Raw genomic sequence first — 16027 nt, forward strand, 5'->3', positions numbered from 1 at the left:
AATAAGTGTCTTAACCACTTGAACTGTACTCGGTGGTCTGGCTTTAGCAAACCACTTTAACTTTAAGATTACCAGTCACCTTAACTTTAAGATTACCAACCAACTAATAAAGTCAATATCAATATATTCCATATTTTAATTTTGGCTAACATTAATTGGCATATAACTTCAACTAAAATATTGCAAGTTGGATTTTATTATTTATTTAAAACTCTAAAAATTATTTTTACAACCAGCTTTTGGTAAGCATAGGAAGTTATTAGCAAGATAACATTTAGGCTACTAGAAGCCATAGCAGAGGTGGGTATTGGTTTGCCCTTTTTGTTTTGGCATTTTGTTTTATTATTACTTTTTCCATAAAAAAAAAAAGTCATATTTGAAACCTAATATTTATCGTAGATTAACTTTTTTTTAGTTTAGCAATATATAAGGTGTAAATTCTAATATTTGATTTGTTGATCAAATATACATGTCTTAATCAGTCGAGTTGAGTTTGAATTGACGTCTCATATGATATCTATCTCACATAATATCTACTAATATATGCTAATATCAACTAGTCAAGACACGTGTAAATTGTGTTTATCACAACTGATATCATAATAACAATAACTAAAAAAAATGTTTAAATCTACATCATCCCATCTATAAACAATTAATTTGATATCAATAGTAACACGCAAAAAATATTTGCATTTTTGAGAATTTATTAACTAAAATATAAATTTTAAAGTTAAAACAAAAAATTCGAAAATGAACTAAAATTAAATTTATGACTTAAACCTAATAGTGGAAATATATGATTTAGAGTAAATGATATATTGAACGGTTTATTGAATGCCTAATCATGTTCTATATATTTATTTCACTAAATTTGGATATGCAGATTCGAACATGATTTGGTGGATAATGCGCTTAATTATTATCCTACAGGTCGACAATTTAATTTTCACCTTTGCAATTGTCGAACTAAGGAAAAAAAATCAATTGTTTCAACTTTAATATTATTATTATTATTATTATTATTTACGGGAAATTGCACAAACAACCTATTGTGTTTAATTGTAAATTTTATAAATTTATAGGATATTGATCAAATTAAAAATTAATATGTGAGATTTTACAAAAAAATTAACTTTTGGTTCTTGAGGGTTTCACTTAGACCCTTAAGTTTTAAAAACCACCATTTTTTTTACTTGAAATTTAAATTTAAATTTTAATTGATCCATGAGGTTTGAATTTGATTTCTAATTGATCTTTGAATTGAATTTACCTTTATATGACCTAACATGACGACGATGTGGTAGCAAATATATATTGACTAAACTTAAGTGATATCTATTTTTTAAATGAGTCGGATAAATTTTATTATTATTTATTCTCTCTTAGTAACATTTTTCTCTCATCGTCCTTCTCCCTCCCTTATTTTTTCCACCCTTTCTTTCACTCTTCCAACAACACCTTAGCCCTTCCTCTTTGCTCGTCTTTAAATCGACTTTCATATCGAGTCATTTGAGAAGTCTTTTATTATGTGGTCAATGTAATGTTAATTGTACAACATCATCATTCTGCAAAGTCAACTCAATTTAAGCGTCAATTAGAAACTAAATTCAAACTTTGATAGACTAATTCAAATTTCATGTTGCTTTTGAAATTTAAGGATCCAATAAAAACAAAATTTAAATCTTGAAGGTAAAAAATGATGATTTTTAAATTCATGGACAAAATAAAAACTAAATCTAAATCTTATGCATCAAAAATATATTTTATTCGTCCAAATAAATTGAAACTAATTTGATTTGGTTCAAAGAGTTTGGGTTTACTCATCCAATCACCCGCCCGTTCAATTTGAAAATAAACCGCATGGGCCCCACCAGACCGCTATTTGAACCGTAACGAACACGGGCTGATTTGGTGGGCATCTGTAAAAGGCCTTTGTGGGCCCCATTGGCCCAGTCTTATTACCGTTTGAGCCCGAATCCTAAGCCTTTTATTAATAAATACAGAAGAACTGTTTTCCTTGAAAGATAATAATAATAAATACAGGAATTGTAATAAATAATTTGTCGAAGCCTTGCTTTAAACTATTGCTTCCTTCACTACCATTACCATCCTTCTAAGTTATTTGTTTACCTTTTTTATTTATTTTTCCCTAAAATAAATTGTCTTATATACCATAACGTAAGAATATAAAGAATGTTGGAGCACTTCTACGATTTCTATCTCCTTGGAGATTGACGTCGAGTAGAATTTGATATTTTAATAATCACATTTTGAGAATACTATAAATATAAATATAAAATTGAGATCGACTACAATATATATTTTTTTTTTGAAAAATAATCTATAAACTTTTATTAGGACGTATGAAAGAAGATAATTATATAATTACGAGAATGGATAAACTTTTATGAGATATTCAATTTTAGTAGATAATCCGATAATTGCAATTTATTTGTATAGAGCAGTGCCAGGTCACGCGAGTTGCACGTGACATATTCTGGGTGGATTAAATCCAGACCTCCAGTTCTATTTTAAGTGGGCAGCACGCAGCCGATTGTTTCCCAAATTTAATCTTCAAATAAAACGAAAGCCGTTGTTCAGCACGTGATCAACACGTGACTTCGTCATTTGAATCCGGCCCTGGGCGCCAATTCCCTATTCATTTCAATTAATAAAAATCGGCCGATATTGCATCTTTGCCATTTTAAAAATCGCACGAACAGCTTTGTTCTTGTTGTTTTGTTGTTATTACGAATTTCAAATCCTTCGCAGACAGCGCCACCCCCCAACCCTGCGGGTTCATTTCTCGATCTTCTTCAGGTAACTTCGGATCGCATTTTCTTTATAATTTAATCAGATTCGGTTAGTTTTTTCTTAGCCGGAGAAATGTGCTTGAGAAATTCCGGAGTTCATCCAAAACTTGCAAAGTTTTCTGCTGATCGGTGGTTGGAGGTTATGTAATTTTTATTTTCCTTGGTTTTTGCTTGGAACAGGTTGATATTAGTTCATTTAGGATTGCGTTTTGATTGTAATGGAGAACTTGGACGGGAAATCAGCAGATTCTTCGCAATGCGTTCGTGTTGCTGTTAATATAAGACCTTTGATTACATCCGAGCTAATGGTTGGATGTACAGATTGTATTACAGTTATTCATGGAGAGCCTCAGGTGTTGGTTCTTTTCTTTCTGGCATTATGTTGATTTTGTGGAATACTTTGCTTCTATTGTCATTTGGATATGGAGTCGTTCTGTGGAAACATGTCTCTTCGTTTCCTGTTTTTTGTTTGTGCACCTGAAACGGATGAGTTGGTTGGGATTTTGGTTTTGTAAAATTGAATGTGTTAATTGTTGGTGCTTAACAGGTTCAAATTGGTTCACACGTATTCACCTATGATAATGTGTATGGTAGTGCTGGATCGCCATCTTATGCATTATACGACGACTGTGTTGCTCCACTAGTTGATGCGCTCTTTCAGGGTTATAATGCCACTGTCCTTGCTTATGGACAGGTTAAACATTTTTCTGTTTCGAGCTTCTTTTCTTCAAATGCTTCAACTTTGACTTATATGGTTGGTTTGATGCTTGTATGATGATCTTTATTATTCTAATTACTATAGACGGGGTCTGGAAAGACATACACAATGGGGACAAATTATTCTGGTGGAGGAAGTAAGGATGGAGTAATACCCAAAGTAATGGAAAAGATATTCAAAAAGGTTGAGGCATTGGAAGATTCTACAGAATTCTTGATTAGAGTATCATTTATCGAGGTAATACATAACTGACTGCCCAAGTGCCCCCCCCCCCCCCCCCCCCCCCCCCCCCACTTTCTTCGATCGTTTTGAGATATATGTACTAGTACCTAATCTGTTCATATTTCATGAATATGCTCATGACAGATATTTAAGGAAGAAGTGTTTGATTTGCTTGATGCAAATACTTGCCTTAACACAAAGGTTGAAGGGACAAAACCTTTTGTCCCTTCACGAGTTCCAATACAAATAAGAGAAACTGTAAATGGTGGGATTACGCTTGTGGGTGTCACTGAGGCAGAGGTTCGGACGACTGAAGAAATGACATCTTACTTGTCTCGTGGTTCATTAGCGCGTGCAACTGGAAGTACCAACATGAATAGTCAGTCAAGGTCTAGAATTTACATAATTTATACTTCTGTTGACTTTTCCTTGTATCGATACTCTAAAACTCTACATCTACTCTGCCAATTAAAAGCTCTCTCTGTCTAATGACCTTTTGGATGTGAATCGTCAATTTCTGTACAATGTAAGTTGAAATACTTTATGTTGCTTCATTGTAATTACAAGGTATAGAAAACCGAAAGCTAATTTTGGTATTAAGCTGCTCGTACATTCTCATGTTGGACTCTTTCAATCAGCAAGAATTTGGTCAAATTTTGTTTCTATTATGCATTAAAATGTGGAATTGACATATTTCATTTAGTTCATCTTTTAAAGTATGGTAATGGTGTCCTTTTGCATTATGTTTCAGTCGATCACATGCCATCTTTACCATTACCATGGAGCAAAAGAAAAAGCCTGGACGCCTTGCAGGCGTGTCTCAAGATGATTCATGCGATGACATTCTATGTGCAAAGCTCCATTTGGTGGATCTTGCAGGTTCTGAAAGAGCAAAACGAACGGGTGCTGATGGCATGCGCTTTAAAGAAGGTATGGCTGATAATGCTATTGTATAAGATATTAAGATTTATGAGAGCTACCCTGCTAATAAGAAAGGCTTAGGACAAACTTACCCCCAGAAAAATGTTTTAACTTGTTCTGACTTTTGTATTAAACCTCTGTTTTTTAGCTGGTAGTTGACCTAAGCATCACATGTTGGTAACTAAATTTTTTTTGTTTGGTTGCTCGTCTTTCTTAGGGGTTCATATCAACAAGGGCCTATTGGCTCTCGGCAATGTTATAAGTGCATTGGGAGATGATAAGAAACGAAGAGAAGGATGTCACGTTCCCTACCGTGATAGCAAGTTAACACGCTTGCTACAGGCATGTTTTTCTTTTCTTTTAAGTAAATACAGGAACTTCATATTTATACATGTGTTTCCCAAAAACCTTTTGACCTACACTGCTTTATTCATTTGCATGTTGGTTAATTAGTTGAAACAATTCAATTGTGACTGGTTGATGTGATTGTTATGCTTGTAGATCTTTAGTATGAGACCAAGTAGTCATAAAGTTGCTGGACCTTTGACAATAATTTTTGTTCACATGATGGAACTTTAAGGAAATGGTTCGGTATGCTGTTACATGATTAAACAAGCTGGAAGGATGTAGAGTACGATAATGAATAAGTTCAATGGAGTAGTCCTTATTGGAGAAAGATGCTAGAAATTTTAGTCTAATAATTGATGCGTAGTATTATACTTCACAAAAATCGTGACTTGACTAACCGGGAGTTGAATTTACAGGATTCTCTTGGAGGCAACAGCAGAACGGTGATGATTGGTAAACCTTTGTTTTTTAGTCAAAGCACTTGAAGCATTCCTGATGGATTTTGAACTTCTTCACGTATCTTCCACTCTTCTTTTATTAATTATATTTATCATCCATATGTGTAGCTTGTGTTAGTCCTGCTGACTCAAATGCTGAGGAGACCCTAAACACACTAAAATATGCTAATCGTGCTCGTAATATTCAAAATAAAGCAGTCGTAAGTTTTTATTTACAATTAACCCTTTTTAAACCTTTCTTGGTTCTCTTTGAGATTCTTTCTTCATTATTATTTCTCTCTCTCTTTTTTTAAAGATCAACCGGGATCCGGTAGGAGCTCAGATACAGAAAATGCGAAGTCAAATTGAGCAGTTGCAAGCTGAGCTTCTATTCTACCGCGGTGATGCAGGTTTACCATTTGAGGAACTTCAGGTATATACCATCCTTAGGAATTGTCTGCATGAGCTGCCCCGTAACATGATATAGATGCTTAATTTCCATTGCTCTGGTGTCTAGATTCTAAAGCACAAAATATCATTACTTGAAGCAAACAATGGAGAGCTACTGCGGGAGCTTCAAGAACGTCGAGTCACTTGCGAGCATCTGTCTCAACGTGCTATTGATGCTCAGGTTTGTTTTTTGTTTTTTTAAATATTTCTTTGTTAGTTAAAATTTCTATTAGGTTCTATACTCAATAGTAGTTTACTGTTGAGATATGATATCTCTAATGCATTGAATAATTTAGGTTGAAAAAGGCAAACTGGCCATGATAATCGAATCAGTGCGGAATGGTAAATCTTTAGATGAGATTGAATCCAACTTCGACAAGGTCGGATGCATTTTACTTTCTTACATTTGCTTGCACCAAGAAATACACATCTTCCAGATGCAAGTTCCTGACCTTCTTTTTCCCTCCAGGATTGTGAATTAGTCAAGAGTTATGTTTCAAAAATTCAAGAACTAGAAGGGGAGCTACTGCGTTTGCAAAGCTTTAACCACCCCAAGCACAGTCGATATGCTGACCTTGTTGAGTTCGATGATGATAGGCCACACGCTAGTAATATTTTATTTCCATGTGCAAATGAGTATTCATCTGACTATGATTCCAAAGCTGTGGATATTTCAGGTTAGTATGAGAATCTCTATGGATATGTCAATAGATGTTATTGTGGTTTAATGTTCGCTTTAATGGCCTTTTCTATCATTATGTACCTTATCATGGATCAAAATACGAAGCAAGCTACTTGCAAACAAAGACGAATTGCTCTTTGTTGGTTTTTTTGTCGTTATCTAAAAATGTTGAGGTCCTGAGGATGCGTTTATTTTTTGATGGAGATGGATGCCAATTATTTATTATTATCATTTAGTCTTATGGATACAGTTGACGTCTATATTTTATGTCTATGGATTTGATAGTATGTTGGGCTGATTGGTTTTTGCAGATGGAACTGAAGATCATGAAAAGGAGCTTGAACATTCAACAATTCAAGAAAGATTCGATAGGGAGCTAAAAGAATTGGATAAGAAACTTGAGCAGAAGGAGGTACTCCCATCAGGCATCTAGGCTTTGCGGATATCTGTATTTGATCAATTTTTCTTTTACTGTTTTTTATAAATTATAATTTCTGTTAATCCGTTATAATTTATAGTAACTCCAATAAATAAGAGACCAGAAAGAAATCTAGTTATTAATTTCAAAGAATAATTTGAAGAATGGAATTTTCTAGGAGCCTATTTCTCACACGAGAACTTTTACCCAATCCTGAGTCCTGGCTGTCCTAAATCTTACAACATGGCGTGGACAGCCTTCCTCCCTCAGCTCATTAATGCACCCCCCCCAATCCATAGATTGTTTGTGTCAACTTCATCTAAAGCTACTGTGAACATTTAGACAGCTGCCTTGTATAAGATTGATTGTTCCGAGGTTGTTTCATATAAGTTCTGTTTCCTATATGTTTGTCTTTGTAATGTATGTTCACTCTCATGTGCTGTAGGCTGAAATGAAACGGTTTTCTGGTGCGAATACATCTGTTCTTAAACACCATTATGAAAAGAAGGTCCATGAATTGGAACAAGAAAAGAGAGCTTTACAGGTAATTGCTCTATCCAAAATATATTGCAAGCTTAACTGTCACCAGAAATATCTTTAGCTTTTATCTTTGTTGATTTTCAGAAAGAGATTGAGGAACTCAGATGTAATCTTTCAAACATATCTTCTACATCTGATGATGGTGCGCAAAAGTTGAAGCAAGAATATCTTCAGAAATTGAATTTCTTGGAAACCCAGGTAAATTGAGTTGCTTTTTGGCCCTCAAACCTTTAAGCATTTCCTTGTGTTGTAGTCTCATATCTTGGATTTTAGGTCTCGGAACTGAAGAAGAAACAAGATGCTCAGGCTCAACTGTTGCGACAGAAGCAAAAGAGTGATGAGGCAGCAAAAAGATTACAAGACGAGATCCAGAGAATTAAGACCCAGAAGGTATCTCTGTGTCCTAAAGACTTCGAGACCTTTACATTACTCACAGAAACTTCTAACGCAGTTTTATATTAGGTTCAACTGCAACACAAGATTAAGCAGGAGTCTGAGCAATTTAGATTATGGAAGGCTTCGAGAGAGAAGGAAGTTCTACAGGTATTGAAGCTGTAAACTCAGCCTTTGTATTTCCATTTTTGGCCCCCCTTTATGGTGCGGTACTAAAGGGTAAAATGAGAACATAAAACTTTTCCTTTATAGCATAATTTGTATATGGTATAGATATTTCTTTTTCGTATTTTTTTTTATATCTGTTCACGTACGATCAGCTGAAGAAGGAGGGTAGGAGAAATGAGTACGAAATGCACAAGCTCTTAGCTTTGAATCAAAGGCAGAAAATGGTAAATCGATTGCCTCTTAGCACACTAGTTATCATAAATTTATTTTGGAGGGTTCTTATGCCTATATGTCCGTATAACAGGTCTTGCAAAGAAAGACAGAAGAAGCTGCTCAGGCAACAAAAAGGCTTAAAGAGCTTTTAGAATCTCGAAAGGCAGCACGTGAAACTTCCAGTTAGTAAAGTTTAATATGGCATTAAGAAGGCTTCTATTTTTATTTTTATTTTTAATTTTTCACTTTGTTAACTATTGGGATCTGCATTCCATTTGCAGGTGTCGGAACGAACGGTCCTGGAATTCAGGTATTTAACTTTTGAGTAACAAAAGATAAAAAAAGAAGACTATTCAATTCATGCATTCCAACACAGTATATGGTTGGATGCCTAAGATGAATATTTTTTTTTTTCCTTTCTGTTGAAGGCTATAATGCAGAATATTGAGCATGAACTTGAAGTCACAGTAAGGGTGCATGAAGTTCGTTCTGAATATGAACGTCAAATGGAAGAGTAAGTTTGCTTTAAAGCGAGTTTGGGATCACTTTTGAAAATTGCTTTACCTATAAGTATTCTTTTGAGAAAAAGGATTTTCAACCTCAGTGTTTCTTTTTTTTTAAAATAATAATAATAAATCATTTTTACTATAAAATCGAATAACGATGAAAATTTGTGAAAATACTTTTCATTATTACAAAATCATCCCAAATTCACCCACGTGAAAATTAGCTCATACTTTCTTGGTAGCCTCAAATAAATCTTTATCTAAACCAATATTGTAATGAAAATTCTTGCTATTTCAGGAGGTCTAAAATGGCCAAGGAGTTGGCAAAGCTTAAGGAGGAAGCAGATTTGCACAGGGGAGCTAATTTAAGGTGGTGAATAAAGTTGTATTGTTGTTTGGTGGTTGGTTGCAATATTTGGGTGCAAAATAATTACATATTAACATGATTACCTATCTGAATTGTCCGGACAGTGATTGTACCCAAAAAATGTCACCCGGTGCAAGAAATTCAAGGATTGTTGCTCTTGAAAACATGCTTGCTACTTCATCCAGCTCTCTGGTTTCTATGGCCTCGCATTTGTCGGAGGCAGAAGAGCGTGAACGCGTTCTTGGTGGTAGGGGACGTTGGCATCAAGTTCGTTCTCTTGCAGATGCAAAGAATATGATGAATTTTTTGATGAATTTAGCATCTTCTTCAAGGTAATGATCCTTTGTCTGTATTGAAAATTGACCCGTGCAACTTTTGTTCTTTTGAGTTGGGTTAGCATGATTTATCTAAGTTCAATCGCCCCTATACTGTAGCACAAAATTTTGGTCGGAGTCTCTAATTTTAATTATTTCAATAATGAGCTTGTGCTTCTCTCTGCCTTTTTTTTAGGTGTTTGCTATGGGATAAAGAGTTTGCTTCTAGGGAGAAGGATTCGGAAATTAGAGAATTGAAACAAAAAATAGTGAATCTTAGCAGTATGCTAAAGAAATCAGAAGAGCAAAAGGCCGAACTTATTCATCAGGTGGAATTTTCTAGCTTAGTTCCGCTTCCTAGATTCTCATTTAGTGCAAGTTCCTTGTCTTTTCCAAGATGTTCTTCCTTTGTTCTAACGTTTTTCCCTTTCAAAATGTAAAACTTTTCCTAGCCCTGACAGCTTGAATTTACATACAGATTCAATTGCAGAACTCAGCTCTGAAAAAGCATACCATGAGAAGCTCTTCAGATCAGGCCAACAGTGGGGGCCATAACTATGATTTACGAAAGCAGGTAGATAACATAACACTTCTCCTCCAGCAAAATAAGTATCTCCCGCCTCTTATTTATATCATTGAATTCCATGCTGTTTGTGAATAGGAGCATCGAAATTCCGTCCTTTTACTAGCAGACATGGATACCTCAGATTCCGATTATTCAGATGTCGATGACGCGAATTATGACTGGGAGAAATCTATGAAACGACGACATGGCAGAAAAAGAGTCTCCAAAGCCAAGGGCCGTTCAAGTATGATGGTTGTCTCAGATGGCACTAACAGTACAAACTGTAACTTGGATAGTTCTGGTGAAGGAGTAGTTCTTGTGAATGAGACCATAACTGCTACTACCACCAGTGTATGCTGCAGTTGCAGCAGATCCTCTTATTGCAAGACAACAAAGTGCCAATGTAGAGCCAGCGGTGGTGCGTGTGGCTTGTCATGTGGTTGCAGACCATCAAAGTGTGCAAACAGAGGTAGTAAAAGCGAGCGGGATGAGTCGATACGACCGGATTCAGTCGGGGATGTTCGAAGTGGTTCGGAAAACGATGCAACCGACGAGGAGAGTCGTGACCTTGTTTCTCATGGTGCAAGGTTGCTGCAGAATGCTTTAGCTGAGAGAAGACCGAGTGAGGCTCCTCCTGCTGAAGATGGTGGTACAAAAAGAAAGCCTCTATCAGACATAGGAAACACAGTGGTATGTTTTCATTCTCCTTATTGGTTAGAGTTTGTTTCTATAGTCAGTTATTCATATAACAACTATAGAAATCATTGTCATAATCTAATTTAATTTTTAATCATACACAACAAATTTTCAATTAAAATACCCAACATATTTGAGGCTAGCTTAGTTGTTAACTACCGGGATGACTAGATTTGAACCCGTCATACTTTGTACCAAAAACAAATGTGCTATCAAGCCACCTTATACCGCTTGTAATTCGCCTGTAGTGTCATTTTTTGAAACGTCGTAAGTTTGAACTCGCTCATGTATTTTATGATATGATATATTATCCGAAGAAAAATAAATTGTTTTTGCAAAACATGAAGAACCATAAACATCTAAGGAGCCGTTTCTTGAAAGATGTAGAGGTGTGTTTAAACTAGCTTATATATATATATATATATATGCCAATTTCAACCGGTGGAAAATTGTTTCAATACAATGGTGATAATTTTATTTCCAGCATTCTAATTCACTTCTTATACCATTTTTCCCCTCAACCAAACAGGCGAAAACAAATGTAAAGAAGCCAAACCAGAGAAAGAAATGGCGAAAATCTACAATCCAACTAGTTCCTACACCACCAGTTTCTGAGACCACCGCCACCACCCAGAAGACAGAGACCGAACCAAGTGAGGTTGTCAACATCCCGTTGAAACTTCCCCGAGCCATGCGATCCGCTGCCGCTAACGGCGGCAACTTACTGAGGGAGAGGAACTCCGATCAGCCGGAAGATTCAGTCGGCGGCAACAAAGAGCAGCATGAACTTACTGTTCCAAAGAGAGTGGACGAGAAAGAGAATTGCAACCGGTAAAATAAAATAGGTGGTCCTGTCTTTGTGACGTCATTTTCCGGTGGCCGCAGGTGAAGAAAACGGCGGCCAAATGCACCGTAGATAAGTTTGGAAGGATTTGTTGTGTTGGTGTATTTTAGAATGATTGATTCATCATATACTAATCCACTGTGGATGGGAATCTTTTTTTTCCCCTGGGATTCTTATAATTATAATCGTTACTCTCATGTAGTTTTGTAGACTTTGTTAACTATATTAACGAAGAAAGAATTGATTCCACATTTTTCATGTCAACATGACTTTGATGACTTCTTTGCAAATTTATACGGAATTCTCCGTACCCCATGCTACTTGAGTTATAACTAATATCTTTAAATTTTATTATTTAAATTGTTTTAGTAGATGTATAAACTTCAAAAGTATTAGACACAAAATTGAGATGCATTTTGAATTTTGTGTTAAAAACGTATGTGGGTTTTAAGAAACTCGTAATTTTCTAAATAAAAAACCAAGCAAGCATCAAATTTCAGTTTAGAGCAGAGCAAAAATTCGGCAATAAACATTCATACAGAATTCTTTTTCCTTTGATAGAGAAGCCATAACGTATCTTAATTTTAACCCACACCTATTCTCAGTACCTATAATTTATACCTTCTTAAGAATGTTGCAGGAAGACCGCCATTTCCAGATTGCTCAGAAAACCAGGTCGTCTACTGCTGATCGATTTGGAGTTTATTAACCCAGTATTCGAGTTGAGTAGCAACACAGGCTGCTCCTGTGGAACCATATGAACAAAATTTATTAATGGCATTCTCGGGGCCGAGAAACTCGTAAACATCCGCTTCGAATACTGGACTTATGCTTCTTAGCTCATCGAGACTCAAGTCCTGGAGGCAGCAATTCTTTGTGACACACAAGGCCACACACTTCCCAACTATGTCGTGACCTGTTCTGAAAGGTATTCCCTGATACAGTAAAACAGGCCATAAATTTGATGTTAGTTTCTCGTTTCTTTTCTTAGAAGATGAAAAACAAGGTCATTTAACTAGTCTCATGGGACAGCCGTTCACCCTTCAACGTTAAGTTGTGAAGAAACTCATAAGATTTTAAAATCCTAGATAGATGGCTACCGTTTGAACCCATTTCCCCAAACGTCACGACCTCTGGTGTCACTAGGGCAATCCACTAATCCATGGTGGTTGAGAATTGTAATTGTGTACACATTACTGCTTCTAACTTGGTGCTTAAACCACAAGGTTTTCTTTTGTAACTACAGTCTATTGAAAAGTTATCATTCTTTAGTTTTTGTGAGGCAGGGCATTCTCTTCCCCTCGCCTTTAGGCTGTTCTTTTCCTTCTATATATCACCTTTTTCTTATTCAAAAAAAGAATAGTAAAACTTTTTATTCGTTTTCAAGTATTCTTATAAATGAAATGTGTTCAGGATTCTAAAGGATATAGATGGCGAGAAAGATCACTAGCGATGCTTCTCACCAAGTAGCCTACAAGGAGGAAAAAAAAGATATTTGCAAGTCAAACCAACCTTCTTCACGAGGTAATCAGCAAGAGTTGTGGCATCAAGAAAACCGGCAGGTAAAGCTTTCCGTATTCTCTCCCGATTGTAAGAAATATTCTGAGCAAACTCAGCAGACACTTCAAGCATTCCCAATATTGTTTTTACACTGTCAAATACAGGTTCCTTGTCTTCCTATTCAATATAGGAACGTTTTTCGTATTAAAAACCACATCATTAAGAAAACGAAGCATTCACCGAGGAATTAAAATCACAAGAAAATTTGCTTTGCAAATGTTCCCTTCTCCTACATATAACAAATGGTCAAGGTCAAAACAAAACGTAAAAAGATTTTACCTGCAAATCACGATTGTAGGCCAGAGGCAGACCTTTGCATAAGGTGAGAGTGGTGACCAAGTCTCCAATGACTCTAGCTGACTTCCCACGAACAAGTTCCATTGGATCTGGATTTTTCTTCTGAGGCATTATGCTACTTCCGGTCGAAACGGAATCATTTGGCATTATAAATCCAAACTCTTCAGAAGCCCACAACACCCATTCTTCTCCAAGCCTTGAAAGATGAATAGCAGTGATGGCATTGGCAGAAAGAAACTCTAAGGCAAAATCTCGGTCGGAAACTGCATCAATGCTGTAAAGATAATCGGACATTATACATTACTACTGATTTGACAAAACCAGATGCGGGAAAGAAAGTCATTAAAATTCCCTAAAGCAAAGTGAAAGCAGGATCAGCTGAAGATTTTTTACTTCCTAATATGGAAATTGGTCTCATTCCAAAGCTGTTTTATGGCCAAAATTATTTATCAAAGTGTAGGAGATAATAGAGCTATATATATAAATGCGGCAATATGTGTGTGTATGAAAATTTTTTAGTCAGCTTCTTAACAACCTGAGAACAATTTGGAACAAGAAAGCAAAGACAAAAAGAAATTGGCACACTGATATATTATAAACTACCATAGACTACCATAGACACATACATATATAAAACAACTTTCAATAATATATCAAATAAAAACAGCATCTTTAGTAACTTCTATAGCTTTCAAATAAGATTTTTTTTGACAGAGTTATGGTTGTATCTCTTGGTTGGTGTAGATGTTTCTATTACCCTTTTACTAATTAGTAATTATAGTCTTAATGATCTCTTGACAAGCTTGAAGGCCTTTTTTGTAATCCTTTTTGTAAATTTCATATCATCAATGAAATATCTATTTCTTACCATAAATAAATAAATAAATAATAATAATAATAAGAGAGAAAGAAATGAAGTTTCGTACCTGTTTCTCAAGGGGGCAGTGAACCCTAAAGCATCAGCAGTCATAAAACGATCAATTGGAAGGCCTGTGCCAGCCAGCGCACATGCACCTAGTGGGCAATAATTTAGCCTAACTCTGCAATCCGATAAACGACCAGCATCTCTTTCAAGCTATAAAACAATGATTTTAAAACAATCAAGTCTTCAAGAGATTTTAATTTTAGAGAGAATAAATAAACTGCCTAGAACGACATTTTATTTAAGAATCCATGAGTAAGGTTGATTGTTATGCAGCTTATGCTTTATGTAATAATCCTAACAAGTTCAAGCCTTAAGAATTTTCTATTTTCTTTTAGGCTAGAGTTAGCCCCATCAAGTTGTAGCATAGTGCTACTGCTAGCACCATCGCAATGAATAAAAAATATTCATGCATGTAGATGTTGTCTATTTACCCCCACATCACTCTTTGCTTATCCTAATAGTTGTAAACAATAAGCTCTTTGGTTTAGGCAAATAAAAACAGAGTAATTTCATTAGAAGAACCTTACCTGCTCAACAAATGCTAAGAGCAGATGCTGGAGAAGAACGGGTTGTGCTCTTTGTAAATGCGTATAACCCGGAACGATTAATCCCTCATTCGACAATGCCAGAGTTACCATGGAAACCTGAAGGTACTTAATAGCATCTAATATCTTATCAATTGCGTCCCGACACCACAATCGAAAATCAGTCAAAACTTGGTCATTGCGGCTCCGAGCAGTATGCAGCTTCTTTGCAGGTTCACCAATCATATCAATCAGGGCAGCCTCAATGTTCATGTGAACATCCTCCCTATCTGTTCTCCAAACAAACTCACCACTTTCAATCCGCCTCTCAATTTCATCCAAACCTTCAAGAATACTGTCCCTCTCATCAACACTCATCAGTCCCTAAAGTAATAAGTTTCAATTCATTAAAGAAGCGAAAAGGAAAATACTCAAAGATTCAATTAACAAGCCAACTGATAAACTACAATAAGCTTAAGGAGTTCAAATGTGTCCGCATTCCTGAATCAACTTACTTCAACATATGAAACAGCAATGACAAGACAACAAAATTACCTAAAACAGGTGAAATCAATCGCATTTGTATTCTTTTTCCAGATAGTAGTGGAATCAAATGAAATGCAACAATCAAAAAGAGAGAAATGAACAGAACGAACACATTCTGACGAAGGCGAGAAATCAAAACAAACCTGCTTAGCTAGCATAGAAGCATGAGCTCGACTCCCCCTGATATCGTGCTTATAAAGCTGCTTATCGTAGGAGATCGACTCGGTAAATCGCTCAACTGCGTCGGTGACGCTCTCCTCGAAACGGCCGCCCCAAAGCTTGACCTCCTTGTCGGCGTGATTGTCCGGCGAGTCGGCGACGGACGGCGCCGCGTCGGCGGTGCGAGATGCACTGAGAACCCCAAACACCGGCATGGCTCGACGAGAGAAGGTGAGAAATGGCGGCTTAGAAGAAGAAACGGAGGGTTTAGAGAAGGCAAATGCGGTTGCGGTGGGTAAAGAGTAGCTGCCCAAGGCCTCCATCTTCAGCTCACGGCGAGTCGTCGGCGAAATGGCAGCTGTACACTCTCGTATGATATTTATTTTCAGGACACATAC

The 16027-nt window shown here is 36.2% G+C and overlaps 2 protein-coding genes across 2 annotated transcripts; one reads left to right on the forward strand and one right to left on the reverse strand.

Moving 5' to 3' along the window:
• The first annotated feature begins 2675 nt into the window (after window positions 1-2675).
• On the forward strand, window positions 2676-11882 carry LOC111009034 (P-loop containing nucleoside triphosphate hydrolases superfamily protein). The gene is made up of 28 exons (XM_022281951.2): window positions 2676-2823; window positions 2997-3169; window positions 3364-3510; window positions 3619-3771; window positions 3901-4145; window positions 4508-4686; window positions 4895-5019; window positions 5442-5478; window positions 5592-5683; window positions 5779-5895; window positions 5980-6093; window positions 6209-6292; window positions 6382-6589; window positions 6906-7006; window positions 7458-7556; window positions 7637-7750; window positions 7826-7942; window positions 8015-8095; window positions 8266-8337; window positions 8418-8508; window positions 8608-8636; window positions 8755-8840; window positions 9131-9202; window positions 9304-9531; window positions 9710-9842; window positions 9992-10087; window positions 10175-10768; window positions 11304-11882. Exons 2-28 carry the CDS (start codon window positions 3035-3037, stop codon window positions 11607-11609), a joined length of 3855 nt encoding a protein of 1284 aa, XP_022137643.2. The 5' UTR covers window positions 2676-2823; window positions 2997-3034; the 3' UTR covers window positions 11610-11882.
• Window positions 11883-12080: 198 nt separating this feature from the next.
• On the reverse strand, window positions 12081-16027 carry LOC111012263 (argininosuccinate lyase, chloroplastic). Its single transcript, XM_022286350.2, has 6 exons — window positions 15614-16027; window positions 14928-15308; window positions 14402-14550; window positions 13458-13749; window positions 13131-13295; window positions 12081-12553 (listed from the first exon to the last, which is right to left on the reverse strand). Exons 1-6 carry the CDS (start codon window positions 15950-15952, stop codon window positions 12299-12301), a joined length of 1581 nt encoding a protein of 526 aa, XP_022142042.1. The 5' UTR covers window positions 15953-16027; the 3' UTR covers window positions 12081-12298.

The sequence above is a fragment of the Momordica charantia genome, assembly GCF_013281855.1.
Source record: "Momordica charantia cultivar OHB3-1 chromosome 11 unlocalized genomic scaffold, Mcharantia_2.0 BLBB01000011.1, whole genome shotgun sequence".
Classification (NCBI taxonomy): Eukaryota; Viridiplantae; Streptophyta; class Magnoliopsida; order Cucurbitales; family Cucurbitaceae; genus Momordica; species Momordica charantia.

Bases quoted from the DNA above. Each gene is read 5' to 3' on its own strand.
- LOC111009034 (XM_022281951.2), top strand. From the start codon at position 3,035: ATGGAGAACTTGGACGGGAAATCAGCAGATTCTTCGCAATGCGTTCGT. The intron at 5,684-5,778 runs GTAAGTTTTTAT...CTTTTTTTAAAG, and splicing joins ATATTCAAAATAAAGCAGTC to ATCAACCGGGATCCGGTAGG. The intron at 10,769-11,303 runs GTATGTTTTCAT...TCAACCAAACAG, and splicing joins CAGACATAGGAAACACAGTG to GCGAAAACAAATGTAAAGAA.
- LOC111012263 (XM_022286350.2), bottom strand. From the start codon at position 15,952: ATGGAGGCCTTGGGCAGCTACTCTTTACCCACCGCAACCGCATTTGCC. The intron at 15,309-15,613 runs GTTTGTTTTGAT...TTATTACTTTAG, and splicing joins CTTCTATGCTAGCTAAGCAG to GGACTGATGAGTGTTGATGA. The intron at 13,750-14,401 runs GTACGAAACTTC...TTATCTTTACAG, and splicing joins ACTGCCCCCTTGAGAAACAG to CATTGATGCAGTTTCCGACC.